Source organism: Motacilla alba, chromosome 7 (assembly GCF_015832195.1).
Source record: "Motacilla alba alba isolate MOTALB_02 chromosome 7, Motacilla_alba_V1.0_pri, whole genome shotgun sequence".
In the NCBI taxonomy this organism is placed as follows: domain Eukaryota; kingdom Metazoa; phylum Chordata; class Aves; order Passeriformes; family Motacillidae; genus Motacilla; species Motacilla alba.
The window spans coordinates 461,528-476,788 of record NC_052022.1 but is presented as its reverse complement, the minus strand read 5'-3'; the positions used below and the strand labels follow the sequence as shown (position 1 = coordinate 476,788).

At 50.8% G+C, this 15,261-nt stretch overlaps 1 protein-coding gene across 2 annotated transcripts in view; it reads right to left on the bottom strand.

The window, feature by feature from the left end:
• Nucleotides 1-20: 20 nt before the first annotated feature.
• Nucleotides 21-15,261, bottom strand: part of ACVR1 (activin A receptor type 1) — a 45,833-nt gene continuing 30,592 nt past the window's right edge. For both annotated transcript variants that reach the window (XM_038142642.1, XM_038142643.1), the window contains exons 5-10: nucleotides 13,393-13,492; nucleotides 12,521-12,667; nucleotides 10,228-10,503; nucleotides 6,366-6,563; nucleotides 2,203-2,333; nucleotides 21-1,294 (exon numbers count right to left, since the gene is read on the bottom strand). In XM_038142642.1, coding sequence (XP_037998570.1) covers nucleotides 1,160-1,294; nucleotides 2,203-2,333; nucleotides 6,366-6,563; nucleotides 10,228-10,503; nucleotides 12,521-12,667; nucleotides 13,393-13,492 — 987 coding nt within the window. In that variant the 3' untranslated portion in view covers nucleotides 21-1,159. The remainder of the gene's footprint in view (nucleotides 1,295-2,202; nucleotides 2,334-6,365; nucleotides 6,564-10,227; nucleotides 10,504-12,520; nucleotides 12,668-13,392; nucleotides 13,493-15,261) is intronic.

The following is a 15,261-nucleotide window of genomic DNA, read 5'->3' as shown; positions in this document are numbered from 1 at the left end:
CACAACCAAACACTCCCACGTTTGACTTGAAAACATTCTATTTAATTTATACAAATAACTACTAAATAGAAAAAGTAGATTAAAACAAAATAGTTATTTTTCTGGCAGAGTTTAAATGCATATTATATAGCTTAGAAGAATTAAATGCATTTCCCCCACAGCATTCATGACCTAATATTCTAGTTAACTCCTCCACTGCTTTCCTTTCCCAGATCAGTAAGATGCCAGACACAAGGTCCTGTGGGAAATGGCTATATATACGTTCCATATTCCAACTGAAAATATGGTACAGACCACACACCTACAAATGTGAAGCACTTAAAATGTGACTATCGAGTTGTAATATGATAATACAGAAAACAATTCATGTTTCAGGTTATATTGTGTTACAAAAACGTCTGTGTAAGAAATCATGAAAGAGGCCACATAAAAATAAGCTTTAACTTTATGCACTTATTTTACAGTTTAAAAAACTGGCAAGTGCACTAGTAATAAATAATTTGCAAGTTTTGGATAAACAAGAAATTCCTAATGTTCAGCATTATTGTAAACATCAGTACACATGTAAAATGCAGCTAAAGTCTGACAGTTACATTTTCAGTTTACCGAATTCTTTTCCTATTACTCAGGCATAGATCAATGCAGGATACAGCCAATCATATTTTTGGCAAGTCATGTCGTTAAAATTAACAGTGACAGTGCAAGTAAGGAATGCAAAGAATTCCTAGTGCAATAAAGAAGAGAAGCACAGGCAATATTGCTGATTAAAATTTACCACTTCCATGTGTTCACCTTGGGAGTGATTAGGAGAATTAAAACAAAATATTAAAAAAAAAAAAGAAAAGGGAAGAAAAAGGAAACAAAAAAAAAAAAGAAAAGAAAAAGAAAAAAAGCTGTTCAAAGCCATTGTTTAATGCCCTGATCTTGTCTTAGGATTTCTCTGTCTTCCTTCAGGCCACTAGCTGAGCCACAGCCCGTCCAGCCGAGTCCTCAGGTGTGGCCAGGTGTGGCCAGGTGTGGCCCGAGCAGTGCAGGCGCCCGGGGCCAGCTGCTCCCCAGAGCTCCAAGCAGCCGTGGGGACCAGGAGCTGCCTGGCCAGAGCCCTCCGGGCCAGCCAGGTGCCTTCCTGCCTTCCCGGGAGAGCACCACGAGGAGAGGGTCAACAGTCAGCTTTCAGTTTGTCCAAGGAATTGTCAATTTTGGTCAAAGTCTTTTTGATGCGCAGGGCTGTCAGTCTGGCCGAGGGGTTCTGGTACCAGCACTCCTTCATCAGCTTGGCAAGGGACGTCAACGTCTGGGGAGAACAGAAACCACGCAGCTCAGGGGCCACTCCCAAACAAAAGCCAAGGAAGCACTGGCTGGGGCCAAGCACCCACACAGAGAGGCTCCATTGCCTAAGGAACGCTCCAATTCCAGAGCTTCCCACTGCTCATCAAATACAGAGCTTACATGCTTAGAAAAGCTCCTGAAGTCTGATAACTTCATTAAAGCAAGAGCACAGCTGCCCACGGGCTGACTGGAGTGACCAACTGGTGCAACTTTAAACAACTGAGTATGGGCATTTTTTCTAATTAGGCAAACAGTACACAGAATTTCTCTTCAATGAAACCAACTCCTGCAGACAGGAGGCAGCTGGGAAGGTACAGAAGTTCTGACTGTGATTTCATCATGCCCAGCGAGGTTTAGCTGGCTGGGCTCCCAGCACAGGGCACAGCTCCACACCCAAACCTCCGAGACGGGCACTCTGCCTGCCCAGACCTACACACTGCAAACTGACTTCCACAGCTCCAGGGTAAGGACAAAACAGCTGGGCAGCTGGAGAGGCCAGACCAATACTGATGAAGAAAAATTAACCTGAGCATCATTCTTTCAAGAAGAACAACAGCCCCTGTCTCGTAGGCAGGAAAGCCCAGCATTCTGTTGTGTGTGCCTGCAAGCCACAGAAAGCCCTGGGCCAGCTCCTCCCCTTCACCTCCCCTCGGAGGGAGAACAACCACGGGGAGAAGCAGCCGCAAGGTTTTTTGCTAAATCATGTTCCTAGAAGGCCAATCTGTGAGAGGCTCAGACCTGCAGCTGTCAGTGTGCCCAAGCCAGGCCAGCACAGCCCACCCTGCAGGGTGACGCTGCTGACGAGGCCACGGAGACCCTCCCCTGTGACAACTGAGAAAGCTTCATGACAAAGAGAGGGCAGCACACACTGACCGGGTCTGAGAACCATCTGTTGGGAATGTTGGGCCTCTGCTGATCCACACAGACCACTTTCCTCATGTCTTCAAAGCTGGGGTCGTTCGGAACCAAGTCATAAAAGGGTGGCTTGTAGTCTTCCACGATTCCTGGTGAGACACAGACAGACATCACTCAATGACTGTGACAGCAAACAGCATTTCTGCAGGGACAGAGCCAACACAAAACCCACCTAAGAGGCACAAAAATCCTGCAGAACTCAACCCTACAGTGTCACGCAGCCTCCGAACAACAGAGCAGCCCTCACTGCCCCAGGAACAGCTTTTTCTGCTCACAATGTTAATTGATTGGCTCATACTGCAAGTCCACAAAGTATGAGCTATACCCAATTTGCAGATGCTGGAGCTGAAAGGAGGAGAAGTAAATCCCTTGCCAAAAAGCAATGCTTTGTGCAGCTTTCCTGCCTACCAAAAACCGGGATTTCTACAAGCAAATAGAAAAATGTAAGGCCTGCACTGGGTTTCTAACAGGCTCAACACACATGTTGGTGCTTCTGTAATTCCTGAAAGATCCATAAGCATGTCAGCATTCACAGACCCTCAAGCAGGTGTTTCAAAGCATTTCGTTCCTTGTTATGAAACCAGTAAAATCCCCAGGGTAACTGGCACCACATGCCACCACAAAACCAAACACCCAAGAGCCTGTGGCACTCAGGAGCTCGATGCATCTTCATCAAATCACAAACTGGTTTGGGCCAGGAGGGACCTTACAGCCCATCTCATTCCATCCCTGCCACGGGCAGGGACACCTTCCACTGTCCCCGGCTGCTCCAAGCCCCATCCAGCCTGAAACCCACAAGCTGGCCCTGTCCCAGGGTTTGGCACTGAACCAGAGCTGTGTGTGTGCTCCCCCAGCCCGTCCCGCGCTCACAGAACGCTGCCAGGCTGGAGCCCTCTGCCTGCTGCCCAGGACACACCTGCAGCTCTGACTCCTCACTGCATCAGGCTCACCAGCCATCTGCAGGCAGCCCAGCCTTCCCAGGAAGCCAATTTACAAACTGGTGCTCAAAGACAGGCGTCTGGGTCAGCAGTGGGGAGGCCCTCAGTGTCCAGCAGGAACAACAAACAGCTGCTGCTGACAGGAATCCCACAGACTGAAACCTGCTGTCCCACAGCCAGACAGATCCAGGAGAATCTCTGCTGCTTTGGATACCCTGAAACTGAAAAGAGGTTCTCAATCTTTCCTACAGCAGCTGAATTTTAGTTTTCCTGTTGTATTGGAGATGAAGATCAAAGTTCCACAGATATTCCTGTGCATACTCCACAAAAGTCTGTAAACTCCTGTCTGCGGTGATCAGTCAAAAAGGGAAATAGCAGATTACAAGTGCCTTGGAGAACAGTAGGGTTATCTGGAGCCTGTGTACCCAAGCAAGTTCCCAGAGAAGCACCAGGCAGCCTGCAGTTTGCCCGGTGCTGTTCTGGCATGGACACAGGGCAAGTGACGTGTGCTGTGTAAAGCAGCATCACCCACCCTCCTGCTCAGAGCAATTCCCAGCTGCAACCACCAAACATCGCTGCTGGGCTGAATGCCCATCTTAAGAATCCACTTTCCTGTGAGACCTCATGAACACAACCCCCTCTGCCCTTGCTGCCACACCTGCCCTGCAGGTAAGGCCTGGCACGAGACCAACACCCAAATGCAGCTGTCACAGAGCTCTGAACACGCTCCCAGGGCCACGAGGCTGTAACAGATGAACTTTATCTCTGCAGAGAGCCTCTGGCTCCAATTCCCCATTGTCATGTGCTCTTTCCCAAGCACAGGGCACATAACTGGCTGCTGCAAAGACACGCAGCACTGAGGACAAAGGAAGCAGGCTGGCCTTTACTCCAGAAGCGCCTGCGGAGCGCTCTGAGCCCTGTCCAGCTGGCGGGAGCCTCGGGTGCCAGGGAGCCACTCAACCTCTGTCCCACAGCTGTCCCCACTGACCCGTGACACGCTGCCCTCGCCCACTGCCGGGGACACCCGGCTCCCTCTGCACAGCCTGGAGGTGGCTTCTGCCGCTTCCAGCCACCCTCCTGCTCCGCTGGGGCCGCTGGCTTCTGCTCTGCGATCACCCGCAATCCACAGGCACTGCACTGGCTTCTCACCTCCACTCCCTGCTACTTCATGGACTCCCAGAATGGTCTGAGGGGGAAGGGACCTTAGAGCCCATCCAGTGCCACCCTGCCATGGCAGGGACACCTTCCCCTGCCCCAGGTGCTCCCAGCCCCACCCAGCCTGGCCTTGGGCACTGCCAGGGATCCAGGGGCAGCCCCAGCTGCTCTGGGCACCTGTGCCAGGGCTGCCCACCCTCACAGGGAACAATTCCTAATTCCCAATCTCCCATCCAGCCCTGTCTCTGGCAGAGGGAAGCCATTCCCTCTGTCCTGTCCTTCCATCCCTTGTCCCCAGTCCCCCTCCAGCTCTCCTGGAGCCCCTTTAGGCCCTGAGCTCTCCCTGGATCCTTCTCCAGCTGAGCACCCCCAGCTTGTCCCAGCCTGGCTCCAGCCCTGGGACACATCCATGGCCCTGAGCTGACTTTAAGTCCAGCTTGTCCTGTGCATGCACAAATCTCACTGCCCAAACCAACACAAAGCACAGCAGCAGCTCCAGCCTCGCACAGGGAACAGCAGCCAGGGCTCCTCTGAGCAGGATCCACCTCTGAGCTTCCGGTGTCACTGACACTGTGGAACAAGAGCACAGCCCCAGGAACAACCATACAACTCCCGAGGATGTGAGCTGTGAGTGCCAGGCACCAGGCAAGTGCTGAACCAAGGGAGCACATTCCAAGAGCAGGGACACCCTCCAGGGAACCAGCACTGCTCCAGCTGAAGAGAGGCAAACACAGCTTTGGGGCCTGAAACCACATTCTGAGCACAGAGAAAACGCTGGCTGGCTCCTACTGCAGCACACAGACAACACACAAGTACTTCTTTGTGCCCAAGGAGCTTCCTATCATGTTTTCCTCCTCTTACTAAACAAGAAAATACCAAGAACTGCTGTGTCACCTGGAAGACCACTGGGTAAGCCTTTAAAAATAAAAATAATTAAATCAAAATAAATAAAAATTAAGAGCTACCAGCCTTAGTAGTCATGTTAGAACAACTTCAAGGTCTTTGTGAGCTGAAGCACTAAATGAAGCTGAGTCAGTGGAAGGCTGCCCACGAGCCCAGGAGAGCACAGGGAGCTGATGAGTGCCTCTGGCCCCCCAAGACACCACCCTGCCTTGCTCCTGCAGGCTCACTCCCAATGCCAAAGTCTCACTGCAAAGCAAACAGGGTTATCACAGTGACCACCTGACCAGCCATGATTCCCACACAGCTCAGCACACAGAGGCCAGGGAAGATGTTTACTCCATCCCAACCAGCACAAGGGCATGGAATTACTTACAGCAAGAGCCAGGAGTACAGAGCAACTGGTTCTGTGCACTTAGTGTCACCAGCACCTGAAACTTCAGACTGTCCTGATGTGACCATGGCAGGGACAGATCTGCGTCACCTGGAGTGTGTCCATGCTGGCACTGAGCTCAGACAGAACCAAATCCCCAGAGCACACACCTATAAGCAGGTAGGTCTGCAGTCCCATGAGCTCCACACCAACCTGGTGAGGCTGCCAGCCCCATCCACCCCTTCTTGTTCAAGAGCAGCTCAGGTAAAGCCTCTGTGAGCTGCAGCTGCTGCAGCAATACCTGTGTCCAGCAGCAGAACTGTACCTGTGCACAGGCCAGTGCTCCTTTCCAACTTGGTAAAGCAAAGGCAGTCCTGAATTCTGACACCTACTGCACTGCCTTTCTCTCTGTCTTTTAGGGTTTGTCATGAGAAACAGACAGCTACAAATATTCACCATGGTTTAATGACACAAGAAGAAGGATACAGATCTTTGATCTAAAATTTTAACCAAGGTATTTGATATGAATTATGTCTCCAGGACTTGGAAGGAGCAGGGGACTCTGTTCTCTGCCCTGGCAGGAGGGGCAGCAGCAATCACCCATGTACCCAGCACAGCAGCAGCCTCCTCAGCGTTTCAGGGGCCAAAGCCCTGCGGGGCCAGCACGCTGCCGTGCGCTCCGGGGGCAGGTGCTTTGCAGGGATCACCCCTTGCTCACCCCTCCAGAGGCAGGGGAAGCAGCCCCGGGCACTCACCGTTGCTGACCATGCGCCTGGCCACCTCCCAGAGGACCAGCCCGAAGGCCCAGATGTCCACCCGCTTGTAGGAGTCGAAGCAGTCGGCCTGGATGGTCTCGTCCAGGACCTCGGGGGCCATGTAGCGCTTGGTGCCCACGCGGGGATTGTTCCCCACATCCAGCTGGTTTGTGCTTTGGGAATGCATGACTGCAAGGCCTGCAGGACAGAGAAACAAGGCACGGGTAAGTGTCGCTGTGCAGGGCGACACGGCGCAAAGCACCGCGGCTCCATCGGAAGGGTGCCTGAGGGAATTTATCAGAGCAACATGTTACTTCTATAGTTCTCCAAGATATTTACATTTACTCAACTGACACACGCATTGCCCATTGGTCATGGGCGAGAAACAAAGGTCTCAATGGGTGGACAAGGAGCCATGTCATTCTGTGAGCCAGCTGGAGTCCGTATCTTTTACCCTGCTCTCCTTCATCACGTCGCCATGGTGACAACCTTGGTGTCTCCCTCGGGAGAGACCCAGGCCTTTCCTTATCTTTAGGAAGCCTTCGTGGCTCACAAGAACAGCACAGAATGTCTTTCCTACAGGTAAGTCCCCGTCACCTGCAGCAGCACACGCCTGAAGGCCCCGGGAGCAGCGTGCCCGTCAGACGGTTCTGAAAGAGGAGCCAGGGGCCCAAGTGCCCGAAGACCAGCGGGGTCAGCTCCAAACCTGCCAGCAAAACCAGCCCCTGCAGCCACAGACAGGCCCCGTATCTCCCAAGGGATTAGCATCAAGCACTTTATTGCACTCTTGCAAAACACTGCCATGAAGTGTTTTGCAGCCACTGGATGTCCCCAGCACCCCGGGCACGGATACGCAGAGGCCAAACAGCTGCTGCTTAGAACAAAACAATTTTACACAGCATTCAAATTTATTTATAGACCTTTTGGGTAGGTGGATACACCCGAACTGTGGGGAAAGGAGAAGAAAAACACTGCACGAAGGATACACACAAGTTAAAAAAACAGAGCTGGAAAACAAAAACACTGTATTTGCAGCAGCTTGAAAAATAAACATCCTCAAGCAGATCTAAAATGAGTCAGACAAAACCACTCTACCTGGTTTCTACTAATTACTAAACATTTAAGCAGAGAACATTATGTGAGGGACCAAATTACTGTAAATTTGGAAACGCACAGAGCACTCATTTGGCCACGGTAAACAGAGAGCACTGCAAATTGAGCAGCAGTGGGTGCATGGCAGAGCCAAGCGACAGAGAGGGCGACGCAAACTCTCCCTAATTTCCTCAACAAATCTTCTAAGAATGACATATACTACTCACATTGAACAGGAGCTTATTTTAGGTGAACCTTAAAAGGCTTTTTACCTCAGTGCCACAAAAACTAACCTATCACCGGATCATTCATTTGCCTTTCTTTCCAAAGAACAGTCTGGTCTTTAACGCAATAAAAATTTGGAAAACACTCTTCTACAATTCAAATGCACTACAAGATATTTCAAGCTGATAAGAATATGCTTATGGCACCTCCAGAAAGATCACAGAATACTTTGGGTTGGAATGGATCCTAAAGTTCATCCAGTCCCCCCCCCTGCCGTGGCAGGGACACTTCCACTGTCCCAGATTGCTCCCAGCCCTGTCCAGCCTGGCCTGGGGCACTGCCAGGGATCCAGGGGCACCACAGCTGCTCCGGGCACCTGTGCCAGGGCTGCCCACCTCCACTGCAAAACACTTCTCACACTTACTGTAAATCGACCCCCTTTCAGTTCCAAAGCACCTCCCCCTGGCCTGTCACAAGAGGCACTGCCAAAGTGTTTGTCCCACCCTTCTTAGGGACACCCCATGTACCATCTCGTGGCCCCAGCCTGATGAGAAGTCTGCTCCCAGATCCAAGTACTTCTGTCAAATACTGACACATACACTTTTATGTGCTATTTTAAATTCATATTAGATTGTATCATACAGTATGTATGGTTTATATTTTTTCCTTAAAAAAAGCTTGCAACAGCAAGCAAAGGTCAGAAACCACATTTCCTGGCCAACTCTGGAAACACCAGGACTTCGGAGAACACTTTGATAAAAATCATAAAACTTGACCCAAACTGAGCAAAACAGCTTGCAGAGGCTGACAGGGCAAGGTCTGCAGCCAAGGGAGGCCAGCAGCACCCACACAGCACGGAGCAAGCAGGGCAGAGGGGTCAGGGCTGTGACCCAGCACAGGCACCCCTGCTCGGGGGGAGCTGGGCAGCAGATCCTGCCCAGCCCGGGGCTCTGCAGGCCCGCGGGGCACTGAGCAGCTCCTGCCGTGAGACACCAGCTCCCAAACAGGAACCTGCTGCTCCGAGCAGCCCTCTGAGCACACAGCCCTGCGTGCTGCCCCACGGAGCTGCCCCGCGGAGCTGCCCAGCACAGGCACCTGCACCCTTGGATGGACACAGGCAGAGCCTTGCCAGCTGACAGACTGAGCAGGGAGGAATGCCATCCACTCCTGGGCTCTGTCACTCAGCACGCTGAGCCAGCCTCTGCTGCAGCTCCTGCTCCTGATCCCGGGGGTGCCACAGCAGCCCCCAGCTCCGCATCCTGACAGCAAGGGACCCGAGGCTGGAAACAAGACAGAGCCTCCCAGAAGAAAGGGCAATGCATGCCAGAAGCAACAAATTCTTTGGTCGGTTTCCCTTATGAAGGAGGAACATAGGAAAAATGTGACAGGTATACGTCTGAGGAGTTCACATTTTAAAAAACAACTATTTTAAACACCATAAAGACTAATCAGGAAGTGTTTGCTGCTGTGCTCTCTTAGAAAAATCCCTCAGACCTCTGAAACCTCCAGATAAATAGTGTAGTAGACTTCACTGTACCAGTGCCATGTCAATCAATGTCTGGACATGCTGCACCTCCTCAAAGTGAACTAAAATTTATTTAAAAGCCAGACTCTGACACTTCGTATTTTCAGCTTACTGCTGCATTTGTTACTGTTCCCACAGCAAACTTCCAGAGGCCCAAGTATGTGGCTTTCGTGTTTTCCTGTCTGTATCTCAAGTCCCTCAGGCACAAGTGACAGAAACTACACAGTAGAATTATTATTTTAAAAATTCCCATCTCCTGATACGTGTTTTGCCTAGGCAATGGTGCCCCTATACAGTTCTACCACTACTTTCTCCCTTGTCTGCAGAGAAAAGCAAACAAAGTTACTGTCAGACATCCCTGCCAGGTGTGAACAAGCCACCCTGCTGTGCCTGCTCCTGAGCACCCGCGCATCGTGCCTCAGCTCCAGCCGGCCCCAGGGAGCTCGCTTCTGTCCCAGAACGCTCCCGGCTGCAGCCGACAGACACGGCTGGAGCACGGGGCCAGCAGCACGGCTCAGGCTGCCTGCGGCAGCACACGCTGCTCCAGAAATGCCCGGGGATGGGAAACGGCCCCGAACAACGCAAACCCCGGGAAACGGCCCCGACAACCCAAATCCCGGGAAACGGCCCCGAACGACGCAGACCCCGCGAAACGGCCCCAAAACCGGGCCGCGCGCGGCGCCACCTGCCGGCCGCAACGGGCACTGCGGCAGCGACCGCCAGGGAGCGACGGCGGACAGGGGACAGCGGGGACACGGGGGGGGGGACAGCGGGGACACGGGGGGGGGGGGGACAGCGGGGACACGGGGGGGGGACACGGGCGGGGGGACACGGGCGGGAACCATTGCAGGTCACGGACAGGGGTCATTGCGAGCACATGGACAGGGGTCACGGACAGGGGACATTGCAGGTCACGGAGAGGGGTCACAGGGAGGAGTCACAGACACACCCCCCGGGCCCACAGCACCCCTGGCTGGCCCAGCCGCCGCCCTGGCCCGCGGGAGCAGGGGCTGCGCTCACCCAGGTCGGCGATGCAGCACTGCCCGTTCTTCTTGACGAGGATGTTCTTGCTCTTGAGGTCGCGGTGGGAGATGGCCGGCTTGCCCTGCGTGCCGAAGATCTCGATGTGCAGGTGCGCCAGGCCGCTGGCGATGGACAGCACGATGCGCAGGCAGCTCACCGTGTCCAGCGTGGTCAGCTGCAGGTAGTCGTACAGAGAGCCCATCTCGTGGTAGTGTGTGATCAGCCACAGCTGCGTGCTGGAGTTCCTGGAAGTCATATCAGATGCAATAAAACCTAGAGGGAGAAGGAGAAGCGAGAAAATGAACTGACAGAGCTCCTTCAAACTCCCCGAGAAGAGCAGCTCAGCTGGGCAGAGCAGGCGCTGACAATGCCCGGGGTGTGGCTGTGACCCTGGGCAGCCCATCCAGCCAGCAGCGGGTCCCCTGCAGCTCTGGATATTCTGTGACAAGGTGATCAGGACTGCGGGCCCCTCCTGCAACACACAGCTTGTTTAATTACAACTGCCCTGCGGGCACCGCTGCCGCGAAAGCAAACGCTGCGACTCCAACTCACATCTGTCCACAGCAACCCATTCACATACTCATCAGTCACATCAAAAAACTCTAAAAATATTTTTATTTTTCCTTCTTTTTGAAGGACCTGGCGGTGGGGAAGGTCCCAGTCAAGCAGAAAGACCCCAAGGCTGTAGCACATTTGCTGCTGCCCACTTGAGAGGGTCACACTGGAAAGCAGAAACACCTCAAACCTCAAGCCAGGAATAACCATTTCCTATGGTTATTCCAGAATAACCATAACCATCCCCATTTTTACAGTCCACAGGCAGCTAGGGCAGGCTGCTGAGAAAAGGGCCCAATGCAGTGATCTTCTATGAAGAAACAGAGAGAATTTTCTGTTCAAAACTCCCGAACCTCAAGAACTGCCTTCAAAAATGTCATGTCTTAAAACTGAACCCCAAATTCAGGGGAAGCTCCCTTCCTGTCACCTCTGCATATATCCACATACGACCCCAACAGCTTTAGCTGGGAACAACAAAAGTTTTACTCCCAAGTCAAAGGAACAAATCATGTTTATGAAAAGCTCACATACATTAGTCAGAAAGAACACCCACTGCCTTCTCTCCTAAAGTCAGACTTGTGCACAATGTGACATTTCTGTAACCTGTGATATTGTTTAATATTGCATCATAAAAGTCCCTAAAATAGCCAACAAATTTGACAGTCATCAAGAAAGACTAAACACAGGCAGAGCACCAAGGCAAACATGCAATGTAATTTCAGCCAAGTCACTTGCTCTCTTGGGAAGGGAAGTTCAATAATCCACATTTCAGGAGGCCACCAAACTATTTTTGTAGCAACAAAGGAACTGCTTCAGGAAACACACAAATGTCTAGCAGAGTGAGCTAGAGAGCCAGGGAACCTTCTCTGACAGGAAGCAAGAATAAGGAGCCAAAGGAAAACTGACTGAAGAGAGATTTTGGGTGAGGCAGTGTCAGCACTGAAAATGTGCTGTTGCTTTTATTTGCAGAGGTGGCACACCAGTGACAGAAGGGCACGTCTATTAGGAATCAAAGGGCTGCTTAAACCTCAGACATGGCTCAACAAAACACAGCCACTTTCCCAGTTCTCAGAACCAAGCACGTGAGGTATGAGTGATGCACAAGGTTCATTTACTTTCCTATTTACAGGGAAAAAGATATATCATGCAGCTATAACTGAAGTTTAAACACCAAAAGAGCTTACTTTTACCCTGAGCAGAACAGTTAAACAGAAGAGAATACTGGATTCATATTGCACTTTACTTAGCCTTCAGGAAAAGTATTCAAATCCCTAAATCTCATTATAAACTGCTCCCCACCTTTTCTCCCTCCATTTCTGCAGGGAAACTGAGATTACAACCCAGCAGAGCTCCACCAGAGCTGGCAGAGCTGGCACACTGGGCAGGACTCTGCCACGAGAGCTGCAGGAGCCAGTCCCTTCCACAGGGCTCTGTGGCACCTCCACTGCTTTCTGTGTGCCCAGCTGCCCACAGCTGGCTCACCTGGCTGATTAACTGCTTCCTGCTGGAATACTGCAGAGCAGCAAGTCACAGCTGCTGTGACACACTCCCCACCTGAGACTCAGCCCCTCCTGGAAGCCTCTCCCTGAAAACTCCTCGTCAGCCATTTATCACAACACAAGAACCTAGAGACTGTGAGCTGCTGCTGAGCACGCAGCCTTCACAGGTGGCCTGCCCAGGTACCTCACCTTTACACCCGCCACACCAGGATGCAGAATGTGCTTGTCCTACTTACCTAAGATATTCTCGTGCCGCAGCAGTACAGTGTTGTACAGCTCGGTTTCCCTGAACCAGGACTTTTCATCCCTAGAAGAGAAGATCTTCACAGCTACATTTTCTCCTTGCCACTGACCCCTCCAAACTTCTCCGTAACGGCCCTTTCCTGGTGGGGAAAACACAGGAGAAGTTGTCAGCTCAGCAGCAGAACTCGGCTGTCATGAACCAAGCACCACACCTGCTGGTCTAATCTCTCCTGCGTGCCCTTCTTACCCCTGGAGTCACACTGTGCTCCAGCAGCCCTCATTTTTCCTGGCTGCTTGGCCTGCAAGCCCTGTGAGTGTGGATCTCCCCTCCCTGCACCCCAGTGCAGCACAGAGGGTTTGAACTGGGAGGTGCCACCATGAACCACCAGCCATGAAGTGCTTTTGCAGCACGTGGCAAGGTCAGTGTGCACAACACCGAGCTCTGAATTCTGCAGCAAAGAGGACAGGAAGGAAATGTAACGCTGGGGATACAGCCCTTACACTTCTATTCCATCACCACCCCTTGCAAAATGAAGATTTCAAGAAAACAAAAAGCCAAACCCATCCACAAACAAAAAAAGGATTAAAAACCACCCACCCCACCAAAACCAAGCCCTGTCCCGTGGAGATCTGGACATACTGTCTGCAAGCCAAGCTTCTCACCCCAATAGCTTCCTCACCCCTTCAGTGCCTGCTCAGCATCTTGGCTCAATGCCAATGCCTCCAGGTATCTTTGACCCAAATGCCCCCTAAACTCAATTAACACTACCCAATTAATAATAAAAATATGCTGAAGGAAAATTCATTGAATCCTTAAAACTAACACTAAAGCCCTACAAAAAACTAACCCCCAGAAGACACTGACCTACACACTCCACGAGTGTGATCTGGCGAGCCACCGTTCTCTGCACCAAGAAGGGAAGTCCAGAGCCACTCCCAGATGTGCAGGAATGGTCCAACAAATCCTGCTCAGAAGGAAAAGCAGAAGTTTAGGACCCATGAGAAGCCCCGTTTTTCCCTGTTTAGATGCACAAAGGACAGGCTAGGTTAAGTCTGGGGATATCTCTGTGGCTCTGGGGATGCCATTTGGTCACTCGGGGTCAAAGAGCATTTGTCTAGTCAGTCACTATTTCTTTAGTAAGTGTAATAAATACATGGCAGCAGATGTCTGTGCACTGGAAGCCCACTCCTGGCACACCAGCTATCCTCTCTCACGAGATTCTGCCCTTTTCAGCACTTCACTCCTCTTCTACTTACCTTATGTCCTCTCAGCTCTGCTTCTGATAGCTATTCAAGCTGGTGCAGGTATTTAAAACCAAAACCAGTTTTCAAATAAATGAGGTGAGGGGATTTTCCAGCATCACCTACACAAGATCTGCCATTGATACTCCAGAAAAACTTCTGTAACAGATCTTTCTTAAAAGCTTTATCAGTCTCTGGTACTTTTAGTGCATAGAAAGCAGACTTTGAGCTGTAAGCTTATAATAAACATGAGTGAGATCCTGATAGAATGTTAAAATCCCATTAGCCTTGTAAAATGCTAATGCCCAGCTACTTTTACAGCCAGGAGTTTTGTATTAGTTCAAAGCATTAACAACTATTGCTGGGCTCTTTCTTTACAAAGGAAAATAGGATAAAAAAGTCTAAGTGTAATCAACTTTCTATTATTTCCTGAAAACTGCATTGCAGCGCTTGGACCAGATATCCATGAAATCTCATTTAGTCTAAGAACCCCTTAACGAGTGCTCAAGAGAAAGAATCTAGGAGTGACAGAGACCACCTTACTTTTTAACACAAACTAAGGGCTCATTTTCCTTCCTGCTCGCATCAGAGGCAAAACAAAAGCAACAAAAACAAAAATCCACCCCCAAACTTATCTACAGCAACTGTAAAAACAAGATTTGAAGAGGCCAGAGCTCCTTCCACTAAGCAGCTTAGGGCTTTAAGCACTTGCTACACTGCAGAGACTAATCCTAAACGTAAACTTATCTACTGTGTGACAAAACCAGTGACTTAAAACACAATGGAGAAGAAAAATCTGGAATCTAGACGACTTGCTGCTTAGATGAGCGTTTGGGCACAGGAGCTACCAATTACATTTTGTGCATCAGCCACTCTGGGAGGCAGAGCAGCAGCGTGGCTCAGAGGGTCTGACAGCTCCCAGCTTCTCCCAGCTCTTTGAAACACAATTTTGATTTTTTTCTTGGCAGGTTTTATCACCATTTATCAACATTAAATAACTAGAAGTACAAAAGGTCTGCAAATGGCTTGAAGTGATCTTGCACAGATAAGACAGAGGAGCTGGTAAAAGCTGGAAGTCAGTGCTTAAGGACAGATCACCAGCTGCACACATGCCTGGGCCATGGTGGATACATCAAACCAGTATCACGGAATGAAGCTTTGTGGGCTCATTAAACAGAGCCAAAGGCATTACAAAAAAAGGAAAAAATATTAACAGACACAGGCCACTCTTCAGCCTTGCAGTGAAAGCACACTATGGTGGGGCAGCACCAAAACAGAAAATGTTTTCCAGCCTCTTAATGTTGGGGACATTTTATCTCAGCAATGCAAGGAGAAGAAAACTCTGCAGTGCTTCAGAAACACACTCCATCTGCCTGAAGCTTGACTTGCTCTGCTCAGATAAAGCGAGGGACAGCTGCTGGGACATTTGTGCTCTGGCCTCGGCCACCCTGCAGAACGGGAACACTTCCCAGCTCATTGTATTTTCCAGAGA